Raw genomic sequence first — 19,737 nt, forward strand, 5'->3', positions numbered from 1 at the left:
TCTTTATCCTGAAAATATCGAACTTCGTTTTCTGTATTTTCTACTAAATAAAAGTTTTTTAAACCTACTTCTTTTAACTTGTTTTCGAGTTGTATGGTTGTTAATTTTTGATCAAAAAAACAAAACTCCATTTTTTTTATTTACAAAAAAAATTTTACAAACTTATATTATTTTTAATATCGTATAATAAAGGTATCAAAACTTTACAATTAAACCATGTCATTGTATGATAACGATAAAAAAATTTTATGATATTCTTTTATAATATTTTTTTCAATTTGAAATAATGTTTGTTTGTGTTCATCACTACAAAATTTTTCAAAATCAGGTAACACTTTTAAATTAGCTTCACGTATCGCCTGTAAACGATAATGATCCTTACTTTCTGTCATGATACTATCGTTAAAGACATAATTTTTTAGTGTAAACTTTTTTAAAAAATCAATAACATGTGTCTCTATTTTGACTTGTTTAAAATTAACACTCATTCTATTTTGTTGAATGGGTTGTTTTTCTTTAACCAATGGATAAGGCAATTCTCTAAATAATCTTTCAGCTGCAAAAGTATTAAAACCGTTAACATAATTTGAAAATAACAATTTAGAATTAGGCACTCCTTTAGCTCTGTTTTTACAATTAACTTCTTTTTCTTCATCACCGTTTCTACTGTGAACGCTAAAACATATTGGTCCCATAGCAAAGGCTTGAACAATGTAATAGTAAGGTGGTATTTCGTTTTGAAAATGATCCGTTTCTTTAGCATAAAGAATCGAATAAAAACAATGAGTCTTTTTGTAATTGGAATAATTCATCCATTGTTGACCCATTTTTGAAAAATAAATCCAATTTTTTTACTTTATTACGAAAATTAAAATCAGTAATGTCTTTTTTTGTGTAATAAAAAAGCAACCAGAATCAGTATCTGTCACTATTAAATGTTTTTCAGGTCCATGATTTAGTAATACTTCACCCAATTCCCAACTAAAACGCCCTACGTTGAGTTTAGCATAAGATAAAATTTGCGAAGCCACTATACGTAAAGATTTGTTAATTATTTTGTTAAATTTTTTGTTTAATCTTTTGTTTTCAAAAGTTAAAAGACATCTTTCATTTCTTGATGATTGTTTTCATCATGAAATAAAATACTTTTAGTTTTGACATCGCTAATCAAATTGAGAAGATTTTCTTTAAAAGAATCATCATAATTAAAATCAGCAGACTCGTAATAATCTAAACATACTTTACTTTAAAAACGTCCAATTTATACCTTTCGGGTTCAACACCGCTATACACTTGTCCGTTGTATAATAAATTTTGAAAATAAAAAGAAAATAATAATTTGATATTTTCATCACTTTGCCCTTCTCGAATTAAAACGTTGCGAATATTTTGAAAATTTCCAATGATGTTTTGAAAAGCTTTTTCTTCGTGTTCATAAAAACAATATTTAGCTTTTGTGCAATTTGCTGACTTAATGTCCCGTAATGTCCGTTAATTTGTAATTTGCAAGAAGCATCTACTACTTTGTCTCCCTTTTTAATAGCTTCTTTTCTTTTTTCCATATTTTCTTTTACCATTTTTCGAGCTAATAGATATCGCCAAAGAGGTAATACTTCGTAAATTTTTTTAACAACACACCCGCAACATGTAGTTAACCATATTAAAGTGTCGAAAAATCCACATGTTTCATGTGAACTTAATTTCATGGCTACTTTAATCGTTTTGTCTTTTTTTATATTATATTTTCCATTATTTTTTAAATAACGTTTAGATACAATTTCAGTAGGAGAACAATCTTGTAATGATATTATTTCTTTTTCTACCATAGGTCAAAAGCCTCCTACTCGATCTTGATATTCTGGTCTCAGAGTAATTTGACAACGAACTAAAGCGCTTGTTGAAAAACCGTTTAAATTTACACGATGATATTTTTGAACAACATCATCAAAAGTGATGCATTCCAAATCAAAAGAATATATCATATGAAAAGGTAAAGGTTTTAATTGAGCTCCTCCATATTGCCCGCTTTCATACATAAAAAACAAGCAACCTCTTAATATGTTATTGTTTAATTCAAGTTCTTTTATTTTAGCTTCAAAGTAATCTGTATCAATGGCGTATTTTTGTGTACCCTTGGTTGACATGCCACCTCGAATACTTTTATCAATCATTTTTTGATGTTCGTCTGTTGGAGGATATTGAATTCGAATCAAACTTTTTGTAGAATTTAATTTGCTTGTATAACTAAAAATGCTAACATGATCAATAATATGAAATTTATTAAATTCAAATGTTCTTTCATCAAAATCCACCATTACAGATCCCAAAACCACTATATCTTACATAGTAAAAATATGTAATAAAGATTTTAAAATTTTCAAATTTAAAAAATTCCACAATTTTTGACCACCTTCATAAGCGTCTTTTATTTTTTTAATTTCCTCTTGTAAATTTTTTGATTTCATTAAACTCTTTTGAGCAAATAATTCAATAGGTGGAATAGTTTTATATTCAATATTTAAAAGTTCATCTGTTAATTGTGAGGAAGGAAATAATGTTTTTTTAATAAAGCAACTTTTAAACTCTTGATAGTTAGTTAAATTATTAATTTCAGGATAAAAACGTCGTAAATAATGCAACATGGTGTTGACAATTTGATTTTGAGCTTTTTTAGACAACATGATACTCGCTTGTTCTGAAGAATAATTTAAAATTTTCAAACTGTCAACAATTATAATTTGTTTACCAATACAAATAATATTGACTTTGCTGACATTTTTAGATATAACAAAAACATCTTCCATGCTGCGATATTTCTAATTCATCTAATTTTTTTTTAAACCTTCTACAATCATAATACCGTTGTCAAAAGAAGCATTGTGAGCGAAAACAGGACAAGACAATTGATGACTATATCTTCCTATATTTTTATTGCAATAATCATGAGCTAAACCGAATACTTGTCCTGAAAAATGATCATGGTCAATGACTAGATAATCTTCAAAACAATGGAGTAAAGTATCGCATTCTTTTAAAACATCTTGTCTATTTTTTTCATCTAGAATTAGGTCTTTTAACAATGTCTTTTTTTTCAAATTTTTTATTAAAGGTGACCAACATGCAATAAAACCATAACTCGTGTGAAGGTTGTTTAAATTTTTTCATTGGATAGAAAAAAATAATAGGATCATTGATTTGACCATATTTATATTGACTAGGTATTGATATTTCGTTGATAAATAGTTTTATTAGAAAGTAATGATCTTCTAACAATTCAATGTTGTCATTTTCAAACCATATTTGTAATTGATTTTCATTCATGATTAGTGAACCGAATTGTTTCATATTCAATAAGATCATCACTGTTTAATCTGACATAATCACTTAATAAACCATTTAAAGCTGACATGTATTCAAATTTTTCCCACCATCTACAACAGATATACTATAAACTCGATACTTTTAATAAATCTTGTTTTATTTTTTCAGAATCATTTGAAAGTAAATAATTTTGTACGTCGGGGAGCAGCATAAACAATTCCAAGTGATTTACTCTTTGAAACATCATATTAACAACTTGAATTCGTTTATCATTGTATTCATAAAAAAATTGACTATGATTTAATCGTTCATTTTCTTGAGGAGTCATACAAGAAAATTTATTTTTATAAATATCATAAAAGCGAATTTTATCTGCTAGATATCTACAAATGGTGCATAAAGGATTTTAACTTTTTAAATTAATAACTGCTTTATTTTTTTCGTCATCATTGATAAAAACTCTTTGAGAATCTTGATCGTCTTTAGTAATGTTTGCACTTTCATATACTACTTTTAACAATTTAGTAAGAGTACTTTTATATTGAGATTTTAATTTAGAATGTAATAAACGAATTTTTCTATAATTTTGATTGATAGAAAAAATTTTAATATTGATGCAATCAAAAGTATTTTTGTAAGCAAAAGTGTGACACAAATCTAACAAAGTTTGAAAAGACATATTTTCAGATTTTTCTTTTATATCTCGCAAAACATTTTTCCAAGCTATAATATTTTCTTCGTCTTAATTTTTAAAAAGGAGTTGTAAAATATTTTCCTTAGATTGCAAATCGGTGATATTTTTTTACAAAAATTTTTGATTCCATTCTTTAATCGTGCACACATTCCATTCTCGAACCAACAAATATATAAGAAAAGCAGAATAAAAGCATAAACCAGGTTTAAATAAAATACTATTATCCGGAAACATTTTTTATTTTTGTTCATAAGACAATTTGGTATAAGAAAGATTTTTTTCTGACTTTTTCCATGGCTTTAGAGAATGAGGTCTATACAATTCTCCAAACCATTCGTCTACATCAATTTTATTTAATATTTTTTAGATATTTTTTGTACAAAATTATTTTTTGATTTTTTTCATAATTCTTTTTCTCATTTTCTCTTCTTTTTTGTAACCACTCTTCGTTATTTTTAAGTTTTCCATATCTTTTTTTATTGTATTCTCTCTTTTTTTAATTGCGTCTTCACTCAGTTCCATTTTTCTTTTATAACCAAACAATTTATAATTTCGTAATTTCATCATTGATCTTTCGATTAAATTGCTCAGTGATTTGACTTTAAAATTACATAATTGTATGAGTCTCCATCCGCTATCGTTTTCCAAAATATTTAAAACTCCACGAAGATTTGCATCTTGAATAAAACGTAAATTGGTTTGACCTTCTAAAGGTTTTATAAAATAAACAGAAGAATTGTAACAACGTTTCATTATTTTACAATAGCCATCTTCAATCGATTTTGAACATAAACTAACAATGTCATAACCAATTAAAAAAGTTTGAAACACATCCCAAAAGTAGTAGTATTTTTCATTTTCACTTCAAACTCTTATAATGTTTTTTGTTCCACATGAAAAACAATTTCATCAGAACTTTGAATTTTTGCATTAAGTTCCAATTCTTCAACTATATCTTCATCTTTACAACCATCTTCGATGTAATAAAATTGTTTTCTATACACACTGTTGTTACTAAATTTACTTTCCTCAGTTTTGTACTTGAAATTCATTTTTTATAGCAAAAAAAAAAAAAATTACATGTATTTTTTATAAAATTCTTATACATTTAAATTAATAGTTATATTTTTAAATATTTTTTGTAATTCTTATTCGTTATTATGAATATATAAACATCGTTAATATTACAAACTTGTGATAAAGATACATAATAAAGAGTATTATTAAAAGCATTAGAATCAAAATTAATAACTGCTTTGTTCATTGTACTTCCTTGAGCTTTATGAACTGTAAAAGAAAAAGCTAATCGTAAAGGTAACCATACTCTTGAAGCTACAATGGCGTGAGAACAATCTAAATTCTTTTACGGTTTCAATTTTAACTTCTCATATTAACTAACATATTAACATATTCCATTCATATTAACTCAAGCAGCATTATTTTCTATTAAAGTGATTGTACCCACTGTACCATTACACAAACCTTCTTCTACATTGATATTTCTCAAAGCATAACAACAGCATTTATTTTACGATGAATAGCTGCAGGAATTTGAAATGTAAATTGATTGTTTGGATTTTTAATAACATCTTTAGCATGAAACCAGCATTCTTCGTTTCTTATATCAGTCATTTTTATGGCATTATAAACATCAACTTCTATATTTAAAAAAAATAATCTTGTGTATTTAATTTTATTATTTTCATCTTTATTAAAATGACGAGTTATGAAATAATCAATAGTTTGATCTGATACTTTAACAAAACGTATTTCGTTTAAAGCTTCAAAAAATTTTGCATCTTTTTTTTGTCTAAAACATTCTGTTAAAACAAGAACCTATATCATGTATTGTTGCCATATTAAGGATTTAAAAACAAATTCACCTTTGACTGGAGACAATTGAAGAAAATCTCTACAAGCAATAACTTGTATTCCTCCAAAAAGTTCATCGTTGCATTGTTTAACTCTACAAGCTATCCAAAGTAACATATCAAATGTTTGAGCGTTAATCATTGAAATTTTGTCAATAATTAAAACATCAGTTTCCAACCAACGTTTTTTAACATCAGGATGCATATGTTGCATATAATAATCTAAACCTTTCACTCCAGTTTTTATTCCTGCAAAAGCATGTATAGTCATACCATTTAATAAATGAGCTGCTTTTCTTGTGCTTGCAGTAATATGAATTGAGGGGCTCAGAGGAAAAAGCATACAAGTGACATTTTTTCCCAAAGCGATCTAAATGCATCATCGGATAGCTAAAGCACGGTTGTGTTTAGAGGAAAAATAATACAAGTGATTTTTCGAACAACCAGCGCATTCTGTGTGCGGGCAATAATACTTCTTCACCAATGTGGTGTTTTGGTTAGAAGAAAAACAGTACAAGTGACAGTCCAAACATTCTGTTTACATAGAAATGGCGGGATCGTTGTCTAAACGACTTGATTTGAGGTCTTTAGAAGATCTAATGAATGGTAAATATACATTTTTACATTGTTCTATGCAACACAAACAAATACTTAAAGTTTATAATGTAAATATTTAAATAAATCTGGTCTAGGCTGCATTAGACATAACCTAACCTAACTTTTGAAGTTGTATCACTTCACTTAACATCTGCCCTTGATTACTTTTCGGTTTAAAATGTCTCAGAGTTAAACTTAATACTCTTACTCTGAGGAGTCATTCATAATACTATATAATATATAATACTATGAATGACTCCTCAGAGTAAGAGTATTAAGTTTAATTCTGAGCCATTTTAAATCGAAAAGTAATCAAGGGCAGATGTTAAGTAAAGTGATACAACTTCAAAAATTAGGTGACATAGTACATATTATATATTAGTACATAATATTACATACATAATAATATTAGTACATAGTTTTAGATACATAATAATATTAGTACATAATATTATTATGTACTAATTTTGTATTTGTGTGTAAAATCTGAGTCCGATGTGGACGATCCTGAGAGCGACGAGTATGGACCGTCGTCAAACTCTTCTTCGGATGCTGTTCAGGAATCCAGTGGAGACGATATTGAAGAAGAAGCACATGTTGAACCTGAGCCTACCCTACCTCCTCCAGCTCCTCAACCGAGAAAAGGTCGTTAGCGGCAACGGAACGAAATTAAGAAGGAAGTTGCTAAGAGGAAGCGTAACTCTGGAGTCGCATATACCGGCCACAGAGGCACTCCTAATGCAAGCAGATCTGTGAAACCTTACATGCACAGGTGCCGTTACAAATGCTGCTTAAATATAACTGAAGACCAGCGACAAACTGTCTACAATGATTTCTGGAAGCTTGCTTCGTTTGACCTTCAAACAGCATATCTGAATGGGTGTGTAAAGGTCGGTGAGCGTAAAGGGTGAATGCAAATGCTACTGCAAATAAGACCATCTAGAAATCTATATTCTTAATGGGCCATCGAGTGTGTAAAGACTTTTTTTTAAAGACACTAGACACATCAAACTCTCGTTTTTGTCATGTTACGAAAAATAGGTCCAAAAGCGGGATATCTCCCCAAGACGGTCGAGGAAAGTGGCCAGACAAGCATAAGATCTAGGATTGTGATCTAGACTTCGTACGGTCGCACATCAACTTGTTCCCAAAATATAAGAGTCACTACAGTAGGCATGATAACCCCAACAAGACTTATCTTCCATCTCACCTCACATTACAGTGCATGTACAACATGTTCGTAGAAAAGTGTGTAGAAGTCAACCGGAAACCCGTTCTGCTGTGGTGGCACAGAAACATATTCAACAAGGACTTCAACATCAGTTTTCATCCACCTCACACGGATACTTGTCATAAATGTGATCGGTTTGAAAACCTATTGAAGACCTGCGTTGACGGTGAGGCAAACAGTATAAAAACGGAACGAGATCTTCATCAACGGAAGGCTGAGAAAGCGATGGAATCTAAAAGGTCAACCAACAACAGGGAAAGTGCGATGATACCGTTGTGGCCATCACATTTGATCTGCAACAAACTCTACCGACCCCAGCTCTTACAACAATAAAGTTTTTTATATGCGTGTCCTGTGGACATATAATTTTGCCATTCACAACCTTGCAACAGGCAAGGCGGACATGTTTATGTGGGACGAGTCCACCGCATCTCGTGGCTCTCAAGAAGTAGCCTCCTGCTTGAAACAGTTCGTCGATGGTTTGCCTGACAATGTTAAACACATTGTAACCTTTAGCGATAGTTGCGGAGGCCAAAACAAGAATAAAAGTATCCTAAAATTCTGGATGTATGTGGTGAAAGAAACGGTTATCGAGACGGTGGATCACAAATGTTTGGAACCTGGCCATACCTACATGGAATGTGACGAAGACTTTGGAATTATTGAAAAGGCCAAGTAGAAAACCCCATATGTATTTGTACCTGACGATTGGATTAATACTGTTCAACTGTCCAGTAAGAACTTTCGCGTCACGAAAATGTTGACTGAAGACTTTATATCCGTCGCAAACATGGATGTAATCACAAAAAACACAAAGAAAGACTCTGACAAAAATCCAATCCGCTGGCGGGAAATCCGTTGGTTACGGGTACAGAAAGACAGACCAACTGAAATGCAGTTTAAAGAGAGTCTTACCGAAGACTTAATTCAATTTAAGACGGCAGACTGGTCGACCTCCGGCAGAGGTAGACCTCCGACAATTCGACTAGATCCTTTGTACAATCAGCCATTAGAAACAAAGGCTGCCAAGTGAGAAAATCGTCAAGAATTGCTGGAGTTGATTCCCCCAGTGCATCATCAATTTTATCGAAACATGCGGCACATCCCTATTCTAGTACGCGACCGGGGCCGCGGAAGGGGTGCTGTGATTTTACGAGGAGGACGAGGAGAACCTGGAGGACGTGGAAGAACTACAGCAAAAAGAACTGCAACTCAGGTTACGTCTTCTGACGAAAAAGACGATGTCGATGAAGATGAACTTGATCGCATGATGGAAGAAAGCGATTAGTTTGGTTAATATACCCTAATTAAAATATATTCTAATATTACCTCTTCTTTTAAATCTATATCATATTTTTAAGTACATGTTAGTTATCATGTTAAATCACTTGTACTGTTTTCCTCTGACTGATTGTACACGTCTGAATAATACAAGTGACTCTTACCTTAGTTTGACCTGTCAATATACATTTAATTTTTGAAATTTTACAAATAATGCCTAAAAGCACATATTTTCCAATTATACAATCACTTTTTGTTTTTAAAATGCACCATAAGAATTTACAATAAACAACTTTGCAAAATAGTGTTTTTCTCCCTTGTTAAGAAATATCACTTGTATGTCTTTTCCTCTGAGCCCCTCAATTGTTTTATATATTTGAGTACTTTTAGCAATTTCTTTAACTATATAACTTTTACCACAATCAACACCTCCAGTAATAAAAAAGTTACGTCCATGATTAAGTCATTGAAGAGCTTTTTGTTGTTGTAAAGATAACATTTTATTATTTTTGCTGAAAAAAAAATGACAATAAAAAAAATTTATTCTGAATATACATACATAAAAGCATATTTAACAAAAACCATCATAAAAATAATGCTTGCATCAATGTTTTATTTTAATTCAAATAAAAAACCATTGTCCATGACATTGTTAAAAATAAATAAAAACTTCAAAGCCATTATTTCATCTTCGTTCAATACGTTTTCCAAGTTATTTTCTTGTTTGTTGATCTGTTTCATATTTAATAATTTCAGCAACATTTTCTTGTTATCGTTTTGTCTCATTCATCTAAAAAAATGACATTATAAAATTACATTTTAACTTGTTCTAAACATCTATCACAATATATAAAAGAACAACTTCGTTTCCAAACTTCAGAATATTTACATTCATTATAATTTTCACATTCGTAAGGGTTAGGGTCAGGGTTAGAGTCAGGGTTAGGGTCAGGGTTAGGGTTAGGGTCAGGGTTAGGGTTAGGGTTAGGGTCAGGGTTATGATCGTAATAGGAATATTTGACTTCACCATCACAAGAACACAATCTCTGTGCAGTTTTCTTTAATATTATTTAATAAATTTTCTTCAGATATATTTTGATAAAGTTATATGAATCAAAATTATTATTCAAACGTGAAAATGTTTTTTAATATATTGAAACACCATCAAAATTAAAACAGGTGGTATATTTAAATTTCGAACTTTATTAATAAAAATATTTTTACAATCGAAATTCAAATAGGATATTCTACATGATTGACATAAATTTTGTCTTGAAATAAATACATGTTGTCTAATCTTTTCCAAAGATTCAGGATGTTTTCGATTATATTTATTCATGGCTTTCATTAATAAATCGAAATCATTTTCTGGTAATTCCATTTTTTTATTATGGAATCTAAAAACACAAATTAAATCAAAAAACACCAGTTAATCATAAAACTCTGAAAACCAATAAAAGTAATAGCTTTGTTTTTTTCAGAAATATGATTTTTTTCTTTTTACTATTACATTGTAAACATGGTAAGTATTACTTACTGAAATACGTTTTTTCGGTTAAAGTATATAATGCTTTCTACTTCTTAAGTCAAAAAAAGCACTATCTATTGTTTCATAAAAAGACCATTCTTCTGTATCTCTTATTTTAATCATCTAAAAAAAATTTACAAATTTTTATACATATTTAAAAAAAATACATAAAAAAAAGACAAATATATTCTTTATGTTCCATACAAATATATTCTTTATGTTCCAAACAATAAACAACTTTTTCTCTTTTATTTTTATGCACATATATACAATCTTAACAATAACTTGCTTTACAATAGTAGCAATTAAAAAAAATAAAAATTTTTTCTCACAAAGATTGCAATAACCAAACCAATTATTATAAAATTGAAATAGGTTTAAATCGTTCAAATTTAATGGTCTAGTAAAAAGTTCATCAATATAAGGCAACATCGGTATCATAGTTTGGTATTCCGTATCTATAAACTTTTGCACAAATAACTCCTCGACTTCTCCCACCAGTTTTTTATCGTAATTCTCTTGACATTTCGAATCATCTAAAGGTACAGCACTGTTATAATGTTTATATATTTTTTTAACAATTTCCAAACGAGTATTTTCTTAAAATCGTTTTTCTTCATCTGCTATTTTTTATAAACTAAAAAAAAAACAAGTGATTTAGCAAAGAATTAAATATTACATAAGTAATATTTGGTTTTTTACTAAAAGAATTGCTTTCTTCTAACTAGAGTACTACTTGATTTCCTTGCTTGAAGAAAATGTTTTTGTTGTTTGAACAAGACATTTTTTCCCCTTTTTATATGAAAAAGTTTACTAAAGGAGTCATAACAACTTATCCTACCTCATTAAAATAGAATTAAAGTATCAAAGTGCATAGTTTAAAGTTCAATGGTGTTATCATGCCACAATTTGAACTTTGAACTTTAATGGCATAATTCACATCTCATTCAAATTCTTTAAAAAACTTGTTTTGTTCTGCTTTTTTAATCTTTCTTTTCAAGTCAAAATTGTATAAAAGGAACACATTTTTATTTTGAATTTTACACAAAGCAAAGTGAAAAAATGGAAAAAACTGACTTTGAAGTTGTTTATTGCAATGAAAACAACTATGTAAAATTTGCAGATTTAGCAGCAGCTACTTTGAGGCTTGTAGATTTTTACAGAAGAAAAAAATATTAAAGATAAACAATATTCTACTGTACCACTCAAACCTCTTGCTCAATTCAATAATATCAAAAAAGAATTCATCTACACAGAGCTGGAACCAGCTTTTTTTGGTCTTTGAGATAGCTAACTTCCAGACATGAAGCAAACTCCAAACATTTATATGTTTATACTTATGTCAAATAAAGATGCTTTGCAAAAAATTACGATGATTGGAGGCTGGGAACAAAAAAGCCCCAAATTTTGTGCCCCTCCTGCCCCAAACGTGAGAGCAACAAGTTGATAATATATTTTTTGTACTGTTCTCAACTAGACTTATATTTATCGATAAATTTTAAGTTTCATAGTGTTATCTTTTAGCGTTCAAAAAGAATGACCATATAAAATTTATAACCCCCTCAAATTGAGGGGGGTTTAAACTTTATATGGTCATAATTTTTGAAAGCTAAAATATTTTACTATGAAATTTAAAATTTATCGATGAATATTAGTCAAGTTGAGAACAGTACAAAAAATGTTTCATTAACTTGTTGCTCTCACGTTTAAGGCAGGAGGGGCACAAAATTTGGGGCTTTTTTGTTCCCAGCCTCCAATCATCGCAATTTTTTGCAAAGCGTCCTTATTTGACATAAGTATAAATATATAAATGTTTGGAGTTTGCTTCATGTCTGGAAGTTAGCTATCTCAAAGACCAAAAAAAGCTGGCTCCGGCTCTGCATCTACAAACCTAAAAATGAAGGTTGTGAAACCCTATTGTCGTGGAAATACAGAGACATGTGTGATCTCAATAAAACAAATTATATATTCAGAGGTGAAATTAAATTAAACAAAGATGACTCGAAATTCAAAATTTCTAAAGGAGAAATAACTTTTAATGTTATTTTTAAATTTAATCATACCAAATTAATAAAAAAAATGTTGGAAACTTTGATGGAAGATTTGCAAAATGCTCAAAACAGAGCTTATCAAACAGTAGCTTATCCTAAAACTGGAATATTAAAAAATGTTTGTTATAATAATTATACTATCCGATTAGCAAAAGAAGAAGACGAAATTCATTTAACAGAATACGATAGACTATTATCTGTAGAACCATCTCTTGTGAACACAATAAATAAAAGTGGGCATTTTAGAAATTTTAACATGAACTTGAAACGAGCTGCCGAATCACTAGCTGAGAAAGAATCGAGCGAAGTGAAAAAAGTAAAGTCAGAAGTAGAGGAAGAAGAATAATAACAATTTTTTTTTCGTAAGTTTTTTTAATTAAAAAAACCTGTTTTATTATTAAAAAACTTGTTTTTTATATAAATAATTGCAATATAAAGAGTTGTAAAAAAAAGATTCTAGTTCACTTTTGAAAGAGAGAATGACTAGCAAACAACTCGATGAAAGTCTGCTCAAAGCATTTCAACTTTTTTACCCTGATAATGAATTACATCCTATGTTGTATGAATTTTATCATTTAAATAATATGTATGAAAAGTGGCAAGATATTATATTTTCCTATTTATAAAAATGGGACTTGGAATTAAACCTATCTTGATACTATTGCTAAACACTTGTTTGAAAAAGACATTCATTTGCATTTATATATGAGAAAACAGGAAAATTCGGAACGAAATCTATTGTCTATGAAAACAAAACAAATTCCTTTAGATCATGATATTTTTAGAAAACAAATATTGGCGCAAAATGCAATTAAAAGGTATTTAAAAGACGCTGGTTTCATAAGAACGAATAACGAATGCTCGTGGGACAAATTATCCCTATTAGATATTAATGCTATTCCTGCTGTGTTAAACGAGGAAAATATTTATTATATGCAGCGAGATGAAATGAATAAAATTTACTTGAACAATTATTCTCGATTAAATACTGCTAACCAGTTTTTACATAATCCTATTGATGATGTCATGACTAAAGAAGAAATAAAAAGACAAGTAGCGCTGAATTTAATATAAACAAATGTGAAACGATAATCGCACACGCTTTTAGAAGAAATTGTAAAAGAAAAATGTACAACCTGTAAAGGTTATGGAGAACTGTTTTTTATCATTTTTAGAGAAAAAAAAATACGGAGCTGTTAAAAAATTGCATTATCCATGTGATCAATAAAGAAGTGTGGGTTTTTAACAGCGCTACAAAAAGAAACACGAAAATATACCTTCATAAAACCACTTCTTTAACTTGTAATGGAAAAAAACAATAACGATAAAACGTAATAAAAAGAAAAAAATAGAAGAAAAACAAGATAAAAATTTATTTGTACATATTTATTCTTTAGATGAATTTATATAATATTTTTTTACAAAAATATCTTTTAATACACTTCAAATACTTTATCGGGTGGCATGTAAGGGTTGACGGATTTTGTAACAACAGGTTTTGGAGCTGCGTTTTTTTTTTTGCCTTTCCGCGCTTTTTTTAAACTATACAACAGCGAACCCACTTGCAATGCGTTTGTTACATTTTTAGGAGCAATAAAATCAGCTATTCCTCTTCCGCGTCGTGTTTTTCGGGTCTTTTTTTTTACAACGTCTATAATGTTTTCTTTTTAAACAAAACGTTCAAACTTTTCAAACGATATTTTAAAATGTTTCTCTTGTCCGTTTTCATATATAAAAACAATATTTAGTTTGTCATATAAACGAGTTGCTTTAATATATTCGTTAGGATTGAAAATCCAAAAATTACTATCTTCATCACAACCATTAAGTACTTTGCTATAAAACTTTACTAAACGTGGATACGGATAAAACTTTTTCACATAGGTTTTTAAAATCCATTTTTTTACATGAGGCTTTCTTCTTTGAGTAACCAAATATCAAAAGAGTCTTACATTGACAAAATCTTCATACAACATTTCAAATTCATGCTAGTTTTCATCATAAATAAAATCAATATGAGAGCTTTATCATTAAAACGAGTTACTTTAATTTGTTTACCACCATCAAATCGAAAAAAAATTTAAAATTACCCTGGACTTGTTTTAAACAGTCACTGCCTGAAAAGGTAGAAGCTTCTATATTAATAACTGAGTTATAAAATTCCTGTAAACAAGTTTTAAAATCCTTTTTTTTTTTTCATATGAATTTTTTTTTACTAAAAAAAATTATATTTATAGTTTTTTTTTATAAAACAACAGAAAAAAAACACCATTAAATTTTTTTTAAGCAATATATTTTTGGTATTTCTTTACCAACATATAATACACCATTTTTTTAAATGACTAAACAAATACAAATTATTATTTACATCATAATCTAATACAAGTCCACCTAATAAAGTGAATATTTTTGTGTGACCATGATCTTTGCTTCCACTGATTATTTCCGCAGTACCAGCTTTATATTTATAGGTTAAAATATATTCTCCTCGTTCGTTTGTATCAGTTCTTAAGTTTTTCAGAGTGTTTTTATTATATTTTTTATATCTCGCAGCAAGAGAATGTAATCGTTAAAGTTGTCTTTTACATGTTGATAAAACGTTTTTCTAAAACATTTTTTGCAATACTTTTTAGCATGTGTACTTCTGTGAATTTGATTGCATGCTCGCAGTGAATTCATTTTTGGTTGTTTAAAACATTCCATCTGTCTTTTTTTATACTCGTTCTTTAATCCTATTAAAATATTGTATTGAGTACACTACCAAGTATGGGTATATTTCCTAATAAGCTGCCAAGGAAACCGTTACCACGTTTTCTAAATATAGGTTTTCTACCTTTACCGGTTGAAGCATGATGAGATCTAGGGTGTGCTGTACGCCTTTTTTGAATAAAAGTATAATCTTTTACCTCTCCTATGTTTTCTCATTTGTTTAAAAATATTTGATTTCTTTGTTTTTTACGACCTACAAAAGTTAAAACAAAACGATATATTGGTCTACCCACTTGATTTAATTTTCGAAATCTGTTTATTATTTATATACTTGCTTTTTGTTTTTTAATAGCATATGAATGCTTTTCTACAAATTTGACGCTTTCTTTTTTTGTAATTTTTCTTATATCTTCTACGTCTTATAGTTCTTATTTCCGTATTTTCAGGATCTGTTGACTCATTTTCATCAAAAGAACTCCTATCAAAAAATTTAAAAAAAGCATCTCTATGATGAGGAAATTTTTCATCTACTTTATACTTTGGAAATTTAGGTGTATATTTCGGCCTTAAATTACTTTTATAATATTTTGCAGGTTTTAAAAATAAATTCCGTCTTACAATAATTATTGAAAAGTCAACATCATCTGCAGCCATTTTTTTTTTGACTTGTATTTTTTTTTTGATTTGGTTTTTTTTTATATCTTTTTTTTTACAAGATAAAAAACATTGTGTCACCCTGACACTACCTTATTTACTCTGTCTTTATCTTCTTTTAGTAGGCCTACTTAGTTATCTTATACTTAAAGTGTTTATTTTTTTACGGCTGTTTTTTATCTTACTTACTTACTTAGCCTTACTTAGTCCTTACTTAACTTACTTAGTCCTTCCTGATTTCCTTAGCCTGCTTACTCACACACTCGTACGCACACTCGTTCTCACACACTCCACATTACATCAGTGAGTGGTACGAGCACCCCCTGTGTTTACATAGAACTTTCTAATCTTTCTAGACATTACATCAGTGAGCAGTACGATCGCCCCCTGTTTTAAACATAGAATTATATACCTTCAACGAGAATCGAACCCACGACGGTCTAATGACATGACGATTGAAACATAGTGCGGAAAGCGAATGCACTATGCTACGTCGACGTGATGGTTCATGGAGTTTTGAATTTATTTAACATGTTGTTTTTACACTCGCAGAGTTTTTTTCTTCGCAGAGATTTTAAAAAGTTGTTTACTACATTTTTTGTAATTAAAAATTCTTTACTTAATCTTATTTAAAAAGCACGATTAAAACTTTCTAAATTTAACTATCATGACTTTGCACTTTCTTTTATTTTATTAAAATTGCATCACTTTGTCCTTCATAACATTGAATCTGTGAAGATTAAATTTTTTACATAAAAAGCGCGCTTTTTACTGTATAAAACAAAAATCTTAATGGCTCAAACAAGGATAGTTAGAAAGGACGATCGAACGAGGATAGTTAGCAAAAGAATCATGAAGAAAACAATAAAATAAATGGTACCAGAAGTCATCGGAATCGAACCAGAGAGTGACCAGTAAAAAAAAGCACCGATAAAGTTCTTAGTAGTTTTAAACATATTTTTGAAGATATTAGAAGAGACGATAAAACTTTTATCTACCTACAAACAGATCAAGGTGGTGAATTTTTTGTATAATTTCGTACACGAACAGGGCTCGTGTATTGGTTGGAACACTTTGAGCCGTAATAGCCTGAGAGAAGTAAGGAAGAATTAACTAGTAAGTTTAAGTGTTAGTATCAGATTACTAAAATTTGGACAGATGTCCAGTAAAAAACTGAAGCCTATGTAGAAGAAGTAGGCAAACATATTCCTTTCTATTTTACAACTGTCTACAACTAAGTGTAGTCTTACTAGAGTAAAATACCACGAGTAAGTTTAGTATATATTTTATTGTATGCAAGAACTAGTGTTGACAGTCAAGTTTAGAAAGGTATATCATTGCAGTTGTTGTTGTTATCATCATTCCGTGTGTAGGGTTGTAAGTTGAGATACCTATTGGAGTTAAAATGTAAATCAAAGTAGTACCATCGGTGCGCGTTTCTTTCCAAATTATTGGCTAGCCATTTCAATTGTTGAGTTCTCTTATTGAATTTGTCACGATCCCTTTTGAACCCCAATATTAGAAATTTAAAGATAAGGAACGGAGCACAGCCGTTTCCCACAAAGAAGAGAACCAGTTTGAACGTATCTACATCCGTTGTAATGATATTCCAGAATATCAGCTGGATAGTTAAAGGCCATGCATGCATCGGATAGAAACATATCCCATTTATTTGTTCGTAGATAAGTTGTCTCTCTACCATGATATTCCCATGAGGCGTCACCATTCCTTCCTCTGTGGCTTGATTAAGATATGGCGTCATTATGTGTGGCGCCTGGTAAGATATAGTGTGAGTATCAGAAAAATAGAATCGGTTAGATATTCATATAGAATTATCAAGATCATAATAGAGGAGGAAGAAGAAGAGGGGAATATAAATATATCTCAGGATCTACCCACCTATAACTATCTAAGTATAGTTTAAACAAAAGTATATGCCCGCGAGAATATCAAGAACAAAAGAAAAATAAATCCATGTTTATATGCAAATCATGTTATCGATAAAAGATATTTACAATGTAACTATTCATTATGTGTTACAATTACCCAGTTGTCATATCATAAATTATGAGCCATAGGTATGAACCTAGTGTTGACAAGGCGATCCTTTAGAGACTTAGTGTTGGCCTTGAGTGGCTTCTGTGAAAGTATCCTACTAAGGAATGGATCATGTTCTAGAATGTTCCAGTGTTTTGCTATCACACCATGTAGTTTTCTACCTGTGGGGTCGTTGGGTAAGACAACCGGAATTTTCTTTGTCACCCCCTTCTCAATTCCCTCAAATATCACGATGGACTGTAATGACTTACTAATAAGATCTTCTTGGCTACGACTCAGGGCTTTTTGTATTTGGAAATTGGTCACTGGTAATGGGTAACCTTTTATAATGAGTGTTCTTGCTAGGATTTCCAGTTCTCTCCTTAAGTCATCATTGTGTGAAATGAGCCTTCTAAATCTCAGTGTCTATCCATAGATGAGGCCAAGTGTCTGGTGTCTCGAATGGTTTGATATAAAATGCAAAAGTTTTATGGTGTCCGTTGGCTTCCTGTATAGTTTAGTATGTAAAATTCCCCTCTGCCCCTTTGAGATGGTCAGATCCAGGAAGTCGATTGTGCAAAGTGAATGTTTACAAGTGAATTTTATGCTGTTGTGTAGACCATTCATAAAGATCTGAACATCTTCCAATTCTTCCGTCGTGCCATTAAAAATGAAAAAGATATCATCAATGAATCTTTTGTAGAATGCGATCTTGCCCGAGTAGTTTTTCATAATTTCTGCGTCCAAAATTCCCATAAAAAGGTTAGCATACGGTGGGGCTATTCTCGAACCCATGGCTGTACCATATCTTTGGTGGAAGTATTGTTCGCCAACTGGAAGGTGCTATTTACCAGGATGGTACGGATCATGAGGGTGAAGTAGGCTGTGGGTGGGATGGGTGGAAGGTTGATTGGGAACTCGTGCTTGGGATTTTGTTGGAGATAGTATCTCACCGCTTCAATATCATCTTCATGCAATATTGGTGTACAGTGAGGTGACATCCGCTGTGACCGTTAGATAATCCTCCGTAGACATATGTTGTTGTTTGAGCAGTTGTATTAGGTGAGTGCTATCCCTAAGTTAAGCTGGTAGTGTTGTAGCTAAACTCTGTAAATATTTGGATGTATACTTTGAGAGTTTATCAGTTGGGCCACCACACCCAGAGACAATGGGTCTCGTTGGTACACCAGCCTTGTGTACCTTTGGAAGGCCATAAAATAAGGGAGTCCGACAGTTGTCATAAGGTTTGAGGTAATCGGCCAATGACTCCTTGATTATGTGTCGTGTCTTCAAGAAGTCAACTAAATCATGTATTTCATTGATGACACGTGCCATTGGGTTGTGCTCCAGCAGTTCATACGTTACATGGTCCTCCAGCAGGTCCCATATTTTCTTTTCATAATCTTCCCTATCCATAATGCATATTCCACCTCCCTTGTCAGTTTCCTTTATAACAATATTTCGATTTTTCTCCAATTGTTTGATCGCCCTTAGTCCACCCTGGCCCAGATTTAGTCTATCTTTCTCTGCCCTGTCATTCAAGATTTGTGTTACCTTTGTCTCAAGGATCTTGAAATAACGTTTGATCTTTCGATTTTCTGATTGTGGGGGGGGGGGGGGAGTCCAGAAAGGGTTCGGCTCCCTCAATTCAACATCCATTTTAACACTGTCTTGCCCAATTTTTGCAAAGAAGAGTTTACAATTGATCCTCCTCTTGAATTTCTCTATTTGGATGATATATTCTTCCTGAGGAATGGATTGCG

General features: G+C 30.6%; 1 protein-coding gene across 1 annotated transcript; it reads right to left on the bottom strand.

The window, feature by feature from the left end:
- Window positions 1–4,887: 4,887 nt before the first annotated feature.
- Window positions 4,888–6,157, bottom strand: LOC136074442 (uncharacterized). Its single transcript, XM_065786758.1, has 4 exons — window positions 5,899–6,157; window positions 5,548–5,835; window positions 5,208–5,368; window positions 4,888–5,055 (listed from the first exon to the last, which is right to left on the bottom strand). Exons 1-4 carry the CDS (start codon window positions 6,155–6,157, stop codon window positions 4,888–4,890), a joined length of 876 nt encoding a protein of 291 aa, XP_065642830.1.
- Window positions 6,158–19,737: the final 13,580 nt, after the last annotated feature.

Source organism: Hydra vulgaris, chromosome 01 (assembly GCF_038396675.1).
Source record: "Hydra vulgaris chromosome 01, alternate assembly HydraT2T_AEP".
Taxonomy (NCBI): Eukaryota; Metazoa; Cnidaria; class Hydrozoa; order Anthoathecata; family Hydridae; genus Hydra; species Hydra vulgaris.